General features: G+C 37.8%; 1 protein-coding gene across 1 annotated transcript in view; it reads right to left on the reverse strand.

The window, feature by feature from the left end:
- The window catches only part of USH2A (usherin), a 702892-nt gene that overhangs the window by 545527 nt on the left and 140836 nt on the right, over positions 1-16529 (reverse strand). The window contains 1 exon segment of the mRNA XM_038586435.1: positions 12633-12816. Within this exon segment, the coding sequence (XP_038442363.1) occupies positions 12633-12816 (184 nt within the window).

A 16529-nucleotide genomic window follows, 5' to 3' on the forward strand; every position in this document is an offset into this window, starting at 1 on the left:
AAAAGGAATCTTGAGAGTGCCTGGGTAACTCAGTTGGTTAAGTGTCTGAGTCTTGATTTTGATTCACGTCATGATCTCGGGGTCCCGGGATTAAGGCCCGCATCAGGCTCTGCGCTCAGTGGGAACTCTACTTGAGGATTCTTTCTCTCCCTCTACCCCTCCCTGCCTCAAATAAATAACTAAATCTTAAAGAAGGAGGAGGAGGAGGAGGAGGAGGAGGAGGGAAAGGAAGAGGAAGAGGAAGAGGAAGAGGAGGAGGAATCTTGGAGAAGATGGTTGGGCTGAATATGAAAAGCTGAGCAGGAATATGCCAGGCAAGTCAGAAGGGGAGAAAACAAACATCAGGAGAAGGTATGAAAGTATAATCAATTCAAAATTTTTGGATAAAAATTCAGAATAGGGAGGAGTAACAGAGCCAACCAAGCAGGATAGGTAAGCAAGGGCAAGATATTGCTAGATTAGGTGAAATGGTGACAATGGTGAGGGACAATGGGAAGGAGAGGGATAGATTTACTTATGTTGAGTAAGTAAAATCAGTACTATGAGGTAGACAAATTGAAAAGAGAAACAAAGAAGGACATGAAGTTACCTCCAGTTTTCTAATTTACTGACAGGTAGGTGATGGGGACAACCGTTCAACCTAAAGAATGGATGAGGAAGAAATCTCAAATTGCTGAGGGAATTTAGACAAGGATTATTAATTATTATTAATGAATAAAAAAGAAAGAGGCTTTAAGGTGAATTGGAGAAATTGGACCAAGAGTGTTCTTCATTAGTCACTAGCACAAAGACTAACACACAGTAAAGTTCAGTAAATATTGTTGACTGAACGAATGAATGAATATAGCACTAAGAAAGCTTTAGACTCAGAATAGGACATCACAGATAAATCAAATGTGACATGTAGCTCTGAGGACAATTTAGCTCTTTTGAGCCCTTTATGATCAGCTTAGCTGTCCCTCTAGCTAACCTCTCCCTCCAGGGAAAGGACCGCTTTCTGCAAGATTGGCCTCTGCTGTGACACCCTTAGGCCAGAAGAATTCTCAGTTCAGTCCTCTTGTTGAGGATCTCGTGAGAGCTACATACAGTGCCTTAGAGAGGAGTTTGGTTTCCCCTTGGTTAAGATTATATTTCCTCTCTGCAGTAGAAAAGCATCTCACTGAGGTTCTTAGGTTTCTTTTTGTCACAGCCTATGAAGAGCATTGGATTCTGTTAGAGCTGGAATTAGAATTATAGGAGAGGGATTTGGGGTTTAGGGATTCTACTTGTGTGAACTGAAATCCAGACACATTGGCTTATTGGAGAGGAAGTGAGAATGGTATCATCTCATCTAGAAGGGAGGAGTTAAGGGTGCCCAGTTCACCCTCTCTAGCAAAGCCTTCCCAGGCACAGATAGAGACTCATCAGGATTAAATCTGCACAATGACTCTCTTGCAACAATGACATCTGAGTCCAGAGAGGTGGCATTCCTGGTCATTTAGAGAAGGGGTTGTTTAGCAAGATTCTGCACCTGAGATCCTTACCACTTTCCCCCTTTTTGACACCCCACCTAATCCCACAGACTGGTCACCAAATATTTAAAAGAAATAAAATCTCAGAAAAGTCACGATATTAACAATATCACATGTCTACATCTAGAAGAAACCCTCGTCACTTTCCTTAACCTCCACATTATAGTAACATAATAACTTTGAGGTGTGATTCGAATTCTTCAGGTAGAAGAGAGATTATACTTATTCTCTATGGTCCCAGAAAGCAGAAGTAAAACTAGGCTAAAGAAATTACAGGGATGAAATGATCTTTCTCAGAATTAGAGTGGTCTGAAACACACATGAGTTGTTTCATGAGGCAGAGAGGTTCTCTTTAGTTCCATGTTTTCAAGCAGAAGCTGAGTAACCAGTTATTCTGAAAAGGTGTACAGGGCAGAGTCTAACCAAAATTACTTTAAGGTTCTTTCCAAGTCTAAAAAGTTATGATTTTATTATGCTTAGTGAAAATAAGTAATGTGCCCAAGGTGACAGTGAATCTGGTTACAGGGTTAGCAATCTTTATGTATAAAGGAACAGGCAGTAAATATTTTAAGCTTTTTGGGCCATTAGGCCATTTCGGGCCTCTGTTGCTATAGCAGTATGAATGCAATCATAGATAATATATGAAGAATGAATATTGCTGTGTTCTAATAAAACTTTATACCCACAAACAAATGGAAGGTCAGATCTGGCCTGCAGGCCATAGTTGGCTGAACTCTAGTACAGTAGGTTGAATTATGACTGTTCAACAATGTCCGAGTCTTAATATTTGGAACTTGTGAATATGTTACATCTTACTTGGCAAAAGGAATTTGTAGATGGTATTAGGTTAAGAATTCTGAGATTGGAGAAATTATTCCAGATTACCCAAAAGTTCCCAGTGTAATTACAAGGAAGAGGCAGGAAGGTGAGAGTCAGAGTGAAAAGTTGGAAGAACCCAAGCAGAGGTCAGAAAAGAGAGAAAATATGACTCTGCTGGTTTTGAACATGAAGATGGAGCCATGAGCTAAGGAATGTAGGTGGCCTCTCAAACTGGAAAAAGCAAAGAAATGGATTTTCTCCCAGAGTAGTCAAAAGAAACATGGGCCTGCTGACCCCTTTGAGTTTAGCCCAGAAAAAGTTAATTTGGGACCTCTGACCTCCAGAACTGTGAGAGAATAGATTCACATTGTTTTACGCTACTACATTTGTAGTAATTTATTATAGTAGTAATAGGAAACTAATATGCCTGGTCAAGTGGAGAAGTCATAACTGGAACCCAGATATCCTGATGCCCAACACTGAGCTAATTCTATTACATCACACTATGCTACTAATTTATAAAAACAAGTATTTCTTAGAGAATAATAAAGAATCTATATGAAAGAAGAATACACTGTGTGGTGATCATGGAAGATTGTAAAAATGATCACAATTCTTCCCCCCTCTCTTTATGCAGGCCCTTTAAACCAACTACACAATTCCATTATCCAAAAGCAGAATCTATTTTCCCACTCCTGAATATGGGCTGGTTTGTGACTTGCTTTGAGCAATAGACTAAGACCATGGTAACAATGTGATGGTCTTGAGTGCAGGCCTCAAGGGTCCTGGCACACTTCTGCTCTCTCTCTAGGGAACTCTGTCACTACTTTGTGGTATGGCTAGATTGCTAGACGACGAGAGGTTTATGGCCCTTTTACATCCCATCACCCCAGATAATAGCCAGCTGTTTAACGAAGAGTCACTGTGGAGCATGAATCTGAGGCACTTTCCCCAATATTCCTACTCTACACCATGCACAGATATAAGTTGACAAGTATATTATCTGCTTTCATTTGAAGTCATTGATCTGGTTCTCAAAGAAAGACCAATTGAGATCAACTGGTAATATGCACGTGAAATGATTAACAGACCAGATCTATAATTCAGTGTTCAAATGGAGAATGTTTACAGAAAACCCAAAAATAATGTGGTCATAGAAGAATTTTACTTTATTGTATATTTTAGGAGTCTAAGCCTTTAGATTCTCTGGCCAGTCCAGATTCCAATTTCCTACTATCTTAAAAAATTACAGTTCAGGGCATGTCAGCTGGTAGGAGACCACTAGTGATACTTTTAGTTCCTAGCTCCTTAAGGCTTAAGAAAGACAAAATACAACTAATTAATACAGAGAGAAGAAGTCACTGGAGGATAAACTTTATGGGACTGTGATGTGTGGGTGGTATGTTAGAGAAACAGTGGTACACCAGATGAACTAGAACAGGCTTGGCCATGGGAAGGAGGAACTGTACTTACAGGTCAAGTTGAGGACAGCACCAGGATATACAGTGTGTCAAATATGGGTCTCAACTACCCACTGAGATGAATTGAATGTGGCCCATTTTTGTCTCATTGTTTTTGGTTTAGACAAATACGATATACTTTTTTTTTTTGCTTTATTGATTTTCCAGTGGGCAGACTTTTTTTGCTTCATTGTTTTCGATACTGATTAAATCATGTTTGCTTTATATGTCAGAGGTAAACAGAGTGATTTTTGCACTTGGATCAGCTTTTTAAAATACATGTCCCCTTTTTGTGATAGGTAACTTTTGAAGAACGAACTACTTGGATGAAAACAGGCAAATGATTTTCCAGCTTGTTATTGTTGTGTTTGGTGGATTTTTGCTGTTGTTGCTGCAGTTTAGGGTGAGGGCTTATTTTATTTATTTTGCACTTGGAATATACAAAAAGTCTAGAAAATAAGCCAGTGGAAAAATATAGGAAACATAACTGTGTACAATAAAAATAACACAGAGAAGAGCTGATGTGATATGTGAACTTCATGGAGGGTTAAAGAAGATCCCCTGAAAATATAAATGGAAAAAGCAGATGAGAAAGTCAATTTATTTCCTAAATCATTAAAAAAGAGATACAATGATACTTGCATCTTCTCCTTGCATAATAAACAATATTGACAATCTGCTTATAATTTTGGAAATTGGTGGAAAAAATTGTATTTGTAAGTACCTACCAAAGTACCTAAGTCAAACAGATTTGATTGATTTTAATTGACTTCCTTTTTTAAAAAAATTTGTCATCAGGGCACCAATAGTTATTTTCCTATGCAGTACATCTGTATATGTTTAGACTATAAGTGAGTTTTTCCTTCAAAAAAAATTCCTTCTACTAAATGGAACCTCATAAATTTTAGTCATCTTTGTATACATTTTCAAAATAGTGTTAGTATATACACACAATAACAACCAGAAGTCAACAAAGAGATTTCAATATCATTCAGGAAAGAAATGGAAAACATAAAAAGAATAAAATCCATTTTTATCTCTTCTCAATGATGAGCAAAAGTATAAACTCAAGCAATTCTCATTGTCACATTTTGAAATATCTTTCTCTATGACCTTCTGTGCCAGAAGATTTCTCTGTAATGATTATCAACGTTAAAGTGAAAAGACACAGCCGAACTCATCAGTGGAATAAAAGGGTCAACTCAAAGCACAGGCATTCCATATGACTGACTTAGCAGAGGACAAATCCTGCTGATTTCCTTGGGCTCCAAATGGTCATAGGAAGCTTTATTCTTTCTATTCATTTCAGAGAAGCTACATTATATGTGGTAGCTCTTACTCCCAATAGTTCTTTCTAGTGGCAGCCTATGCTCAATATCAGAGCCAATCCTGTCTAATCTGTTAGAATCCTAAGCCCTACTCACATATGGGTAGTATGACTTGAATTTTAAGATTTATATCTATCCCTTTACCACAATGATGACGGCATAGGATGGCATGAGACTTTTATTTTCATTTTGGGGAGGAAATGAGGAAAGTACTGTAGAGGAGAATTAGTTTGGGGATCCCTGGGTGGCTCAGCAGTTTAGCACCTGCCTTCGGCCCAGGGCAAGATCCTGGAGTCCCAGGATCAAGTCCCACGTCAGGCTCCCTGCATGGAGCCTGCTTCACCCTTTCCCTGTCTGTCTGTCTGTCTCTTTCTCTTGATAAATAAATAAAATCTTTTTAAAAAGGAGAATTAATTCGATATTGGCTTGTTAAGAATGAAAGACACGCAAATTTAAACCTCAGAAAGATAGGTAACTACAGGTCTAAACTCATGGCAGGGAGCCGAACAGATGATGATATACTGGAGAGCTGTTAATATTATATAATGGCTGAAATCATAAGCACAAATACACAAATTGAAGGAGCAGATTAAAAGAGGAGTTACCAGGAAAAGAGAAGATAAATCAGAGATATGATTTTGGAGGCCAAAGAAAGAGCTAATTTTAAGAAATAGAGAGGATGATAATTGATACATTGAAAAACCAGAAGTCATAATGTGGGGCTAAAACTTACAACCCTGATCAAAACTCAAGCCAAGATCAAGAGTCAGACGTTCAACCAACCAAGCCAGCCAGGTGCCCAAGTTAGATTGTAAAGCACAGGTGCAACAAGAACAAAGCTAGAGGCATCACATTTCCTGATTGCAAAATATATTACAAAGCTACATTAATCAAAACTGTATGGTACTGATATAAAAACAGACAGACCAATGGAGCAGAAGAAAAAGCCCAGAAATAAATCCATATATAATCAACCCATATCTTCAGTAAGGGTGCCAAGTATACACAATGGGAGCAAAGCAGTCTCTTCTATAAATGGTGTTGGGAAAAAGGATATTCATATGCATAAGAATGAAGCTGGACCCTTAGGCAATATACACAAATCAATTCAAAATGGATTAAAGACAAAAATAAGACTGGACGCTGTAAAACTACTAGAAGAAAATATTGGTAAAAGCTGCTTGATACTGGTCTGGGCAATGATTTTTTGGGTATGACATCAAAAGCACAGGCAAGAAAATAAAAAATAGATGAATGGAATTTCATTGAAAGGAAAAGCTTCTACACAGCAAAGGAAACAATCAACAGATAGAAAAGACAACCTATACAATGGGAGAAAATATCTGCAAACCATCTATTAAGGAATTAATACCAAATATATAAGAAACTCATACAATTCAATATCCAAAAAAGAAAGAAAGAAAAAAGGAAGGGAGGGAGGGAGGGAGATAGACAGAAGGACAGATGGACAGAAAGAATGGAAGAATGAAAGAAGGAAAGAGTAAGAGAAAAGAAGAAACCCAATTAAAAATGAGCAGAGGAAAATAATAGACATTTCTCCAAAGGAGACCTACAAATGGCCAACAGCTACCTGAAAAGGTGCTCAACATCATTACCCACCAGGGAAATACAAATCAAATCCACCATGAGATATCACCTCACACCTGTTATGATAGCTATTATCAAAAAGACAAAAGATAAACGTTATTGGTAAGGATGTGGAGAAAAGGGATCCCATGTATACTCCTGGTGGGAATGTAAATTGGTTCAGAAATTATGGAAAACAGCATAGAAGTTCCTCAACAAATTAGAAAGAGGACTTTATGATAAGATCCCACTTCTGGGTATATATCTAAGGAAATAAAATCAGGATCTTGAGGAGATATCTACACCCTCCATGTTCACTGCAGTATCATTCATAACAGTCAAGATACAGAAACAAATTAAATGTCCATCAAAGGATGGAAAAAGAAGATGTGTCTCTCTCACACACACACACATGCGCGTGCGCACGCACACACACAATGGAATTTAGTCAGCTGTGAGAAAGAAGAAAATCCTGACATTTGCAACAACATGGATGAACCTAGAAGACAGTATCCTAAGTGAAATGAAATAAGTCAGACAGAAATATAAATACTGTATTGTGTCACTTACATGTAAAATTTAAGAAAAAAATCTAAGAAAAATATCTAAGAAAAATCTAAGAAAATCTAAGAAAAAAAATGAAAAAGTCAATTTCACAAAAATAGACAGTAGGAAATTTTTCGCCAGGGGCTGGGGGCATGGAAAAATTCCTCACCTCACACACACACACACACACACAAAGAAAACAGCAATGACATAAGAAGATGGATATGTTAATTAGCTTGATCGCAGTGATCATTTCACAATATATATGTATATCAAAACTTCAAGTTGTACACCTTAAATATATACAATTTTTGTCAATTATACCACAATAAAGCTGAAAGGAAAAAAATAGGCTAAATTCAGATAATAAATTGTCCAGTCCAGTATGTTAGCCGACAACTTCAAACTATTCAAAGAAGAGATATTTCAAAGAACAGACTTCTCCTCTTTTTTTTTTAGCTCGGTTGTGATGAGAACAGCAAGTCTACAACCAGAGAAGATAGAGTTCTATTACTGTTCTCTTTATTACTTTCATCTTCTCTCATGCATTGGCCAGAGGAGGGGTAAGAGCACCCAGGACTAGCAACCCAAAGCAGGCTGCTTTCTCTGATCCCACAGTGTACAAAGCTGACTCCACTGGAGGTGGTACTTTTGTGATTCCTTCTTTTATTTCTCTCCCTCTACTATATATCTCTCACCTGTAACTTTAGAGAAATCAGATGCATCTCTATTCCAAATGGTTGCTAACTAATTTGGTAGTCTACCAGAATCTCATCTTTTTCTCTATTTGTACACCTTTGACCTTCTGGGTGGCCCTTTGTACAGGTGCTAAGATAACCAACCCCATGCTGTCTCTCTTCCTTGTAGACCTTATCTAATCATGACAAATATACTCTTTTCCTTGCCTGAGAAACTCTGGGAGTATAAAATCATCAAACCACTCTCTCTTGCTTCCCTGACAGATTGTTTCTCCTCATTCAGATTTTCCAGGTCTAAGAAATGTATCAGTCCACTGGTCTCCTTAACGTTGGGAGACACATATCACCCTGCAAGGCATCTCGTAAGACCATCTCATTGGATGACCCACTGACCCCCGCTTTCTTCCTCCAATGAAACCCCTCTCTCTAAGGTTATCTTCTCCTTAAGCCATTTTTACTTACTTTATCTGGCTATCTTCTTTTGTTTCACTCGGAGGAGTGTTTTAAAGTCATCTAACTAGCTCTTAGCTGTCCAAATTTTGCAAGTTCTGCTAATGCTTGCACTAAATCTGGTGAGTGAGGAATGAACGAGAAGTAGGAAAATGTAGAAGAAAAAGATTACTCTTGGTAAATGTAACTGATTAAATAGCTAAAGAGTAGAGACCAACTCCCAGGGCTCACAGGGCAGGGCAGAGTCCAAAGAAGAGGCTTTAGGATGGGGATGAAGAACATATTTATAGACAGTTCTGATACAGCCAGTGGGGAGAGATTTTAAGATAAAATAAGGGGAGGATTTTATGGAACAAAGTTCAGAGGGAAGAAGATGTAAATGGGACACAGGTTGGGGAGCAAGGGGAGAAAAATAGGAAGGGGACACATCAAGAACAGGAAATATGTCATTAAGAATTATATGTTGTTTTCTTCTAAGACTAGATTTAATATCGGGAATGAGCAACAATGTAGACCAATTGGAGCTGGAGAGAAGATAATCTGGAGAAATTTATGTCTGGTTCTATTTAGTCTATGAAGCAGAGGACAAGATTAGCTGCAAGGACAAGAACCTGAAGAGACTGAAATAGTTTAAAGGGGGAGAGAAGGCAAGAGGATGAGAAGTAAATGCATGGCAGTGGTTCCAATCAGCACAGACACATGGTCTTCAAGTCCTCCCAGGCTCGGAGCAGGAGCAGGGTCACCATTCTTGGAGCTGATTATTCAAGAGGGTTGGGATTAAGGTGGTTTTGCCTCAGACTAGAAGGTGAGAAAGTTAGAAATGGGACTGATCAAGAGAATTAGGTAGGGGTAACAGATGAGGGCTTTGAGAGAAGTTGGGAGTCAATTATGAGGGAATTTGCCTCTAGGATTTTCATGGATTCCTGTCTCACATTTAGATTAAAAAGATGTTTTATATATATAATAATTATGTACTTTATATATATAATTATTCATATTATATATATAATTATTTTTATATATAATTATTTATATATATAAAATTTGCTTTGACATGGATGCAACTGGAAGGTATTATGCTGCATGAAATAAATCAATTGGAGAAAGACAATTATCATGTGGTTTCACTCATATGTGGAATATAGGAAATAGTGAAAGGGACTTTAAAGGAAAGGAGGGAAACTGAGTGGGGGAAAAATTAGAGAGGAAGACAAACCATGGGAGACTCCTAACTCTAGGACACAAAGTGTTGTAGAAAGGGAGGTGGGTTGGGGGATGGGGTGACTGGGTGACGGGTACTGAGGAGGGCACCTACTGAGATGAGCACTGGGTGTTGTTATACTATATGTTGGCAAATTGAATTTAAATAAAATATATTTTTAACTATGAGGGAATTTGGAAACAAGAGGATTGGAAAGATGATGTGTTCATAGAGTACCATTTCTGATATTAGGAAGATGTGAGAAGTGGAAAAGTTCAGAGTGATTAAAACAAAAACAAACACAAAACAATACCCAGTTATGTTCATGAAAATTGTTTGCTGGAATGGGAATTAAATCAATGAGAGGTGAGAAGAAAAAAGACCATCTCTCTGATCAAGTTCTTAGTGAATGGAAACTTGGAAGTCTGAAGATAAGAACAATGAGTATGGAACAAAAGTAGTATTATTTCAGAGGAGAATTTGTAATTTTTGAAAGGTAGTTCCTAATCTGACTCATATAATGAGGAGTCAACTAATACATAAAGATATTCAATTATATTTATATAAAATTTCTCATGAATCTTTTTGCTTTGAATCCATACTTACCCTGAATCTTTGCTCGTTGGATCTACCTGGCTTTTCACACTCTGGCTCTGTCCTAGACTCCAATTGCACCCATTCCTTTGTATCTTACTGAGTTCTGCCTTCCTGATTTCTACCTCAGCACCTTCTAATGATGGGTTTTGGTTTTTTGAAGTTTTTTTGCTTTTTGTTTTGTTTTGTTATGTTTTGGCTCTCCATTTTCTTATCAATTTAGGTTAACATTTAAATCCAGTCTTTAATGCAGGGAGTCCTGTCCCAGTTTTCAGGAGTCCTACTGCAGAGTGATAGGTCATAGCATACTATTCTGTACATCATTCTTGATCCTGAATTCAACTGGGGTGGGGACTGGGATGGGTACATAAATTAGAGGGAAGCAGACCAGGATAAAGGTCAGCTTGACTGTAAGAGCATCGAAGAGTAGATGAGTAGTGTAATGGAGGAATCGGGATTCACTTAAATTTAAGTGAAACAGCTCAGACCATTAGAAATCTCTCTACCATTCATCAGCGGTTTTACTAGTAACACTGGGAAGAACAATGAGGAGGGTCAGTAGGAGGGAAATGGGAAAGAGGTTGGCACAAAACATCATAGATGTGCATGAGTATTCCAAGGACAAGAGTATTTGGGGGAAATATTTTTCTCTGGTAATTATTTTTTTAATATTTTATTTATTTATTTATGAGAGAGACAGAGAAAGGCAGGGACACAGGCAGAGGGAGAAGCAGGTTCCATGCAGGGAACCCGAAGTGGGACTTGATCCCAGGTCTCCAGGATCATGCCCTGGGCTGAAGGCTGCGCTAAACCGCTGAGCCACCCAGGCTGTCCTTTCTCTGGTAATTAAATGTTACCAGGAAGACTATGGAAAATGTAAGAAACCTAAAGACAGAGGTGGCCAGAAGTGAAACAAGCCAACCTAAGAATTCCAACTGGGGAATTTGTGAGATGGTCTTTCAATAAAAATTATGTAGAGGAGACAGTATGTACAGTAACCAGTTCTAACTTTACTACTGAATTACAGATAATAGTTTTTGTTTAACATTTACTGTATCATGTGTTTTCTATACTCATTCACAGTGATTGAGTATTTGTGGAAAAGAGTGGTAATGCTCTCAGACCACCAAGATGATATTCCTTCCAATAGTAACAGAAGAGGAACAGGATGTTGTTTTTCTTTTTAAAGGTATATAAAAAAATAAAAATAAAAAAGGTCTAATAAGAAAAATAATCATTTTAATAAATATTTTAAATGTCATGTTAAAGATTTTAAATCGCATTGGATTTTAGTAGAAAGCCAGATGCACTGGTTTTGAGTTCTTTTTCAATAATTTACCCTGTCACCCTGTCCACACTCTAATCGAGGTGTTAATGAAGAGTGTAACAGCCAAAAGGTAGGCAGCAGGGGACAATGAGTTGAAAAGAGCCCAGATAATCTCAAACTCTTGAATAATTAGCAATTATATTTATAAACACACACACACACACACACACACACACATTGAGAAACAGCTTTGATTGGTGTGTACAGAACATATTACTAGTTGCTTAGGGATAGGAATTCCAAAGAATTCACTGGTATAGTCCCAACCCTAGACAAACTTAGAATCTGACTAGACCCAAAAAACACACATGGAATTGGTATTCCAGCACATTTTCAAAAATACAGCAATGAGCATAAATGCATGAAAATAAATGCCCACAGATATACAGGAAATGAGATATAAAACTTTAAAGACTGCGTAACTTTGAAAAGGGGGTAATTTACTTTCAAAATATACTTTACACACTAGGGAAAAAATCATATAACTTAATTCAAAAATATGTTTCTATCTGCTGGTCTTCTTTTTCTGATTTTTTTTTTTCTCTCTGTCTTTCTTTTTCTTTTTTTCCTGCTGGCATTTAAATCTAAATTTGAAAGGCCAGGACAACAGAAATGGATACATTTTTTTTAAAAAGGCAATAAATTCAGGGGTCATGTAAAATAAAGGTTCTACACACATAGGCTGCGTATCCCAGCCCTTGTACTGTGTATGTGTGTGCACATGTGCACGCATTTACTTCTATGAATATCTCTTTACCTGTCTTTATCCATCCAAATTGCAAGTTCTTTGAGGGAAAAGGATTTTATCTAGTTAAGTATTCCCAGACCTTAATACTAGGGCTATCTGTCAACATACAGCAACCTATACATTGGAACTCTAGGAGATATTCAAAGATTACTATTATGTTCAATGAATGCAGGTATCAAAGAGTCAAAATTATACCAACAAACTAGGGAGGAAAGACAATGTTTCTTTTTACAAAAAATACTGACAAATAAATCATTGTTAGGAGAAAAATTAATTACAAATATAATCCAATATAAATATTTAAATATTGTTACAAAATAAAAATTAAAAAATAAATAAATAAATATTGTTACAAATGTTTACCTTCCAGTCTGAGGATCAAATCCAAAGTAAAGGTCTCTACAATGGTCACAACTTTCCCCAGCAACAGAAGCATCTTGGCAAATGCACTGACCAGTTAGGCTATTACAGATGTGATGAACTGCACCCATTTTGTGGCATGAACATGGCAGGCAGCCAGTGGCATTGCCTGGAGAAATATAAAAACCTGGAAAAGAAGAAATGAAAAGTTTTTATGTAGCCTTCCCATCCATTCTTTTCTTTAAAAGATAGTTTGATTACACCTAAAACCAGAATGCTATCACAGCACTTCCAAATTCCCAATACAAATGTGGTCATAGCTGCTCTTACCTAGTGTATCAGTTACAAACAGAGAAGGGCTGAGTAAATAATTTACATTATACCTGGGCATCTCCAAGACAACTAAAATTCAGTATGTTTAAAATCTACTTCATGATCTTTCCATTAGAAACCAGTCCTCCTTCAATATCTCCATTCCAGCAAATAGTACCATCATTCATTCAGCTGCTCAGCCTAGACCCTGTGACATCTTTGGAAAGGTGGCCAAAGTACAAGATGGCCAGTTAAATTTAAATTTCTGATAAACAATGAGGTTTTTTTTGGTAAAAGTCTGTGATATTGGCTTATATTAAAATGTATGATTATCTAAAATTTAAATTTAACTGAGCATCCTGTAGTTTGCTAAAACTGGAAACCCTTGAGTCCTTCACATCCCTCTACCTCTACATCTAGCTAATTACCATATCCTATGGATATTATCTTCCAAAAAATTTAAACTTTCTACCCTCCATCCCTATTGCCATCTCCCTAGTCAAAGTCACCACCAAGTTTTTTTTTTTATTTTGATTTTAAATATTTTATTTATTCATGAGACACACACACACAGAGACAGACACATAGACAGAGGGAGAAGCAGGCTCCCTGCAGGGAGCCCAATGCAGGACTCAATCCCCGGACCCCAGGATCATGACCTGAGCCAAAGGCAGACACTCAACCACCGAGCCATCCAGGTGTCCCACCACCAAGTTTATTATAGTTCATGCTATAGACCAGAGACAATGGTAAGAGCCTTATATTCATGACCTCACTCCTCAAGGGAGTGCTGGTAATTCAGGTATTCTTATTATGTCCATCACATATATGAGAACACTGAAGGTTAGGATGGTTAACAAACTTTCCCCAAATAGTAGTCAACAAATAGATTGACACATACTCATCTCAACTACAGAGGCCATCTTATCTCATGGTATCCCTCTTGTCCCCCTCCAATCTATTCTTCATGGTATAGCTGGAACAACATTTTTCAGAGTGTAGTTTGAACACCTCGTTCCTCTATTGAAAATTGTTTGATAACATCCTCTTCTCTTTGGGGAATAAAAATCCAAGTCCCTAACCCAGCCTCCAGCCCCAGCAGGTCCCACCTCTATATTGGTTTCATTTCACTGTTAATTCCCAACTCAGTCTGCTCCAGTCATATCTCTTCTTGATATCTTAAGGCCTTTTCATTGGCAGGTCTGTCTGCTGAAACGATTTTGACCCATTTTTTTCTGCTTAGCTCTCTTCTATGCACATCAGGTCTGTGGCTTCCTTGAGTAACCTATCCTAGGCCAGTTTAAACATGCCTGTTCCAGTTTCAAAACATCTTATTTCCTTTATTTTTTTTAATTTTTATTTATTTATGATAGTCACAGAGAGAGAGAGAGGCAGAGACACAGGCAGAGGGAGAAGCAGGCTCCATGCACCGGGAGCCTGACGTGGGATTCGATCCGGGTCTCCAGGATCGCGCGCTGGGCCAAAGGCAGGCGCCAAACCGCTGCGCCACCCAGGCATCCCTCTTATTTCCTTTAGAAATTTATTTCCTCATGAAAATTATAATTAAACTCATTTTCACCCGATTGTAACCTCCATGAAGGCAGGAACATTGTCTGATGAATTCACCACTGCCTGCCCAGCACCCAGGACAGTGCTTGTCACAAAGTAGGCACTCCCTAAACATTTGATGCATTCACACAAATGTACCAAATTATAAATAGGTATTGATTTCCATATGTATTCCATTTTAAAACTCACAGAATTTAGGTTAATTATAAAACCTGTATTTGTTTCTTATAGCAGAAGGAAACAAAAATATGATTCAAATATTTTCAAGTTTCTCAAAATTTCATATAATCAATAGCTATAAAATTAAGAAAGGCATTAGACACTAGAAGGATGGAGCAGGTATATGAGGGAGAAATGGTTCTTGGTGTTGTGTGCTATGTGTGCGCGCACACACACACATAAGCACATCCATAATGTTACAAGGAATTTTATTGAAACAAGAGGGAGAGGGATTGCAGAATGATTCTATTTTTTTAATTTATTTTTTATTGGTGTTCAATTTACCAACATACAGAATAACACCCAGTGCTCATCCTGTCAAGTGCCCACCTCAGTGCCCATCACCCATTCACCCCCACCCCCCGCCCTCCTCCCCTTCCACCACCCCTAGTTCGTTTCCCAGAGTTAGCAGTCTTTACGTTCTGTCTCCCTTTCTGATATTTCCCACACATTTCTTCTCCCTTCCCTTCTATTCCCTTTCACTATTATTTATATTCCCCACATGAATGAGAACATATAATGTTTGTCTTTCTCCGACTGACTTACTTCACTCAGCATAATACCCTCCAGTTCCATCCACGTTGAAGCAAATGGTGGGTATTTGTCATTTCTAATAGCTGAGTAATATTCCATTGTATGCATAGACCACATCTTCTTTATCCACTCATCTTCGATGGACACCGAGGCTCCTTCCACAGTTTGGCTATTGTGGACATTGCTGCTATAAACATCGGGGTGCAGGTGTCCCGGCGTTTCATTGCATCTGTATCTTTGGGGTAAATCCCCAGCAGTGCAATTGCTGGGTCATAGGGCAGGTCTATTTTTAACTCTTTGAGGAACCTCCACACAGTTTTCCAGAGTGGCTGCACCAGTTCACATTCCCACCAACAGTGTAAGAGGGTTCCCTTTCTTCCGCATCCTCTCCAACACTTGTTGTTTCCTGCCTTGTTAATTTGCCCCATTCTCACTGGTGTGAGGTGGTATCTCATTGTGCTTTTGATTTGTATTTCCCTGATGGCAAGTGATGCAGAGCATTTTCTCATGTGCGTGTTGGCCATGTCTATGTCTTCCTCTGTGAGATTTCTGTTCATGTCTTTTGCCCATTTCATGATTGGATTGTTTGTTTCTTTGGTATTGAGTTTCATAAGAATGATTCTAATCAATAAAGTTCTGACAAGTGAAAATGATCTCTATAAGTGTCATGATCACTAATTTAGGTCTATATCACTGATATTGAAAGAGAAAAAGAACATGAACACAAAGTGGATCCACTGTGTGTAACTATGCTATAGGGAGAAACAAAAACTAATTGGAACATATTATAAATCTCAGTTGAGGCTCTGGTTGAAAACAGGCCATTCTTTCATAGCCATCAACAATTTCTTCTTCTTCTCTTAGGCCCAGCATATTCTCTCTTAGAAAGCTTCAGAAATAGTCAAATAGAAAAAGATCGTGCTCAAAGAAAAGGAAGAAACTCAAAATCAGTGCCATTCCAATCTGTTGGAAAGAGCTGACTGATCTTGTCATTTTTTTAGAGTAATTGACAACTATATTATGTCATTTGCTTCTTTGTATCCATCGATAGCAATCTGCCTTATATGAGTTTCCAGAAATAGTTATGCAAATTAATATATATTCTCATACCTGATTCATCATACGATCAAAGTCACATACTTCAAAGGCTTTTATTTTGAATTCAAGACCACTGTGGTTGTGATTCCATGTATTTTTCTTCCTGTGAAGATACCTAGGTCCTTAAATTCATGATGATGCCATCATGAATGTACTAACAGCTCTCCA

The sequence above is a fragment of the Canis lupus genome, chromosome 38 (assembly GCF_011100685.1).
Source record: "Canis lupus familiaris isolate Mischka breed German Shepherd chromosome 38, alternate assembly UU_Cfam_GSD_1.0, whole genome shotgun sequence".
Lineage (NCBI taxonomy): Eukaryota > Metazoa > Chordata > Mammalia > Carnivora > Canidae > Canis > Canis lupus.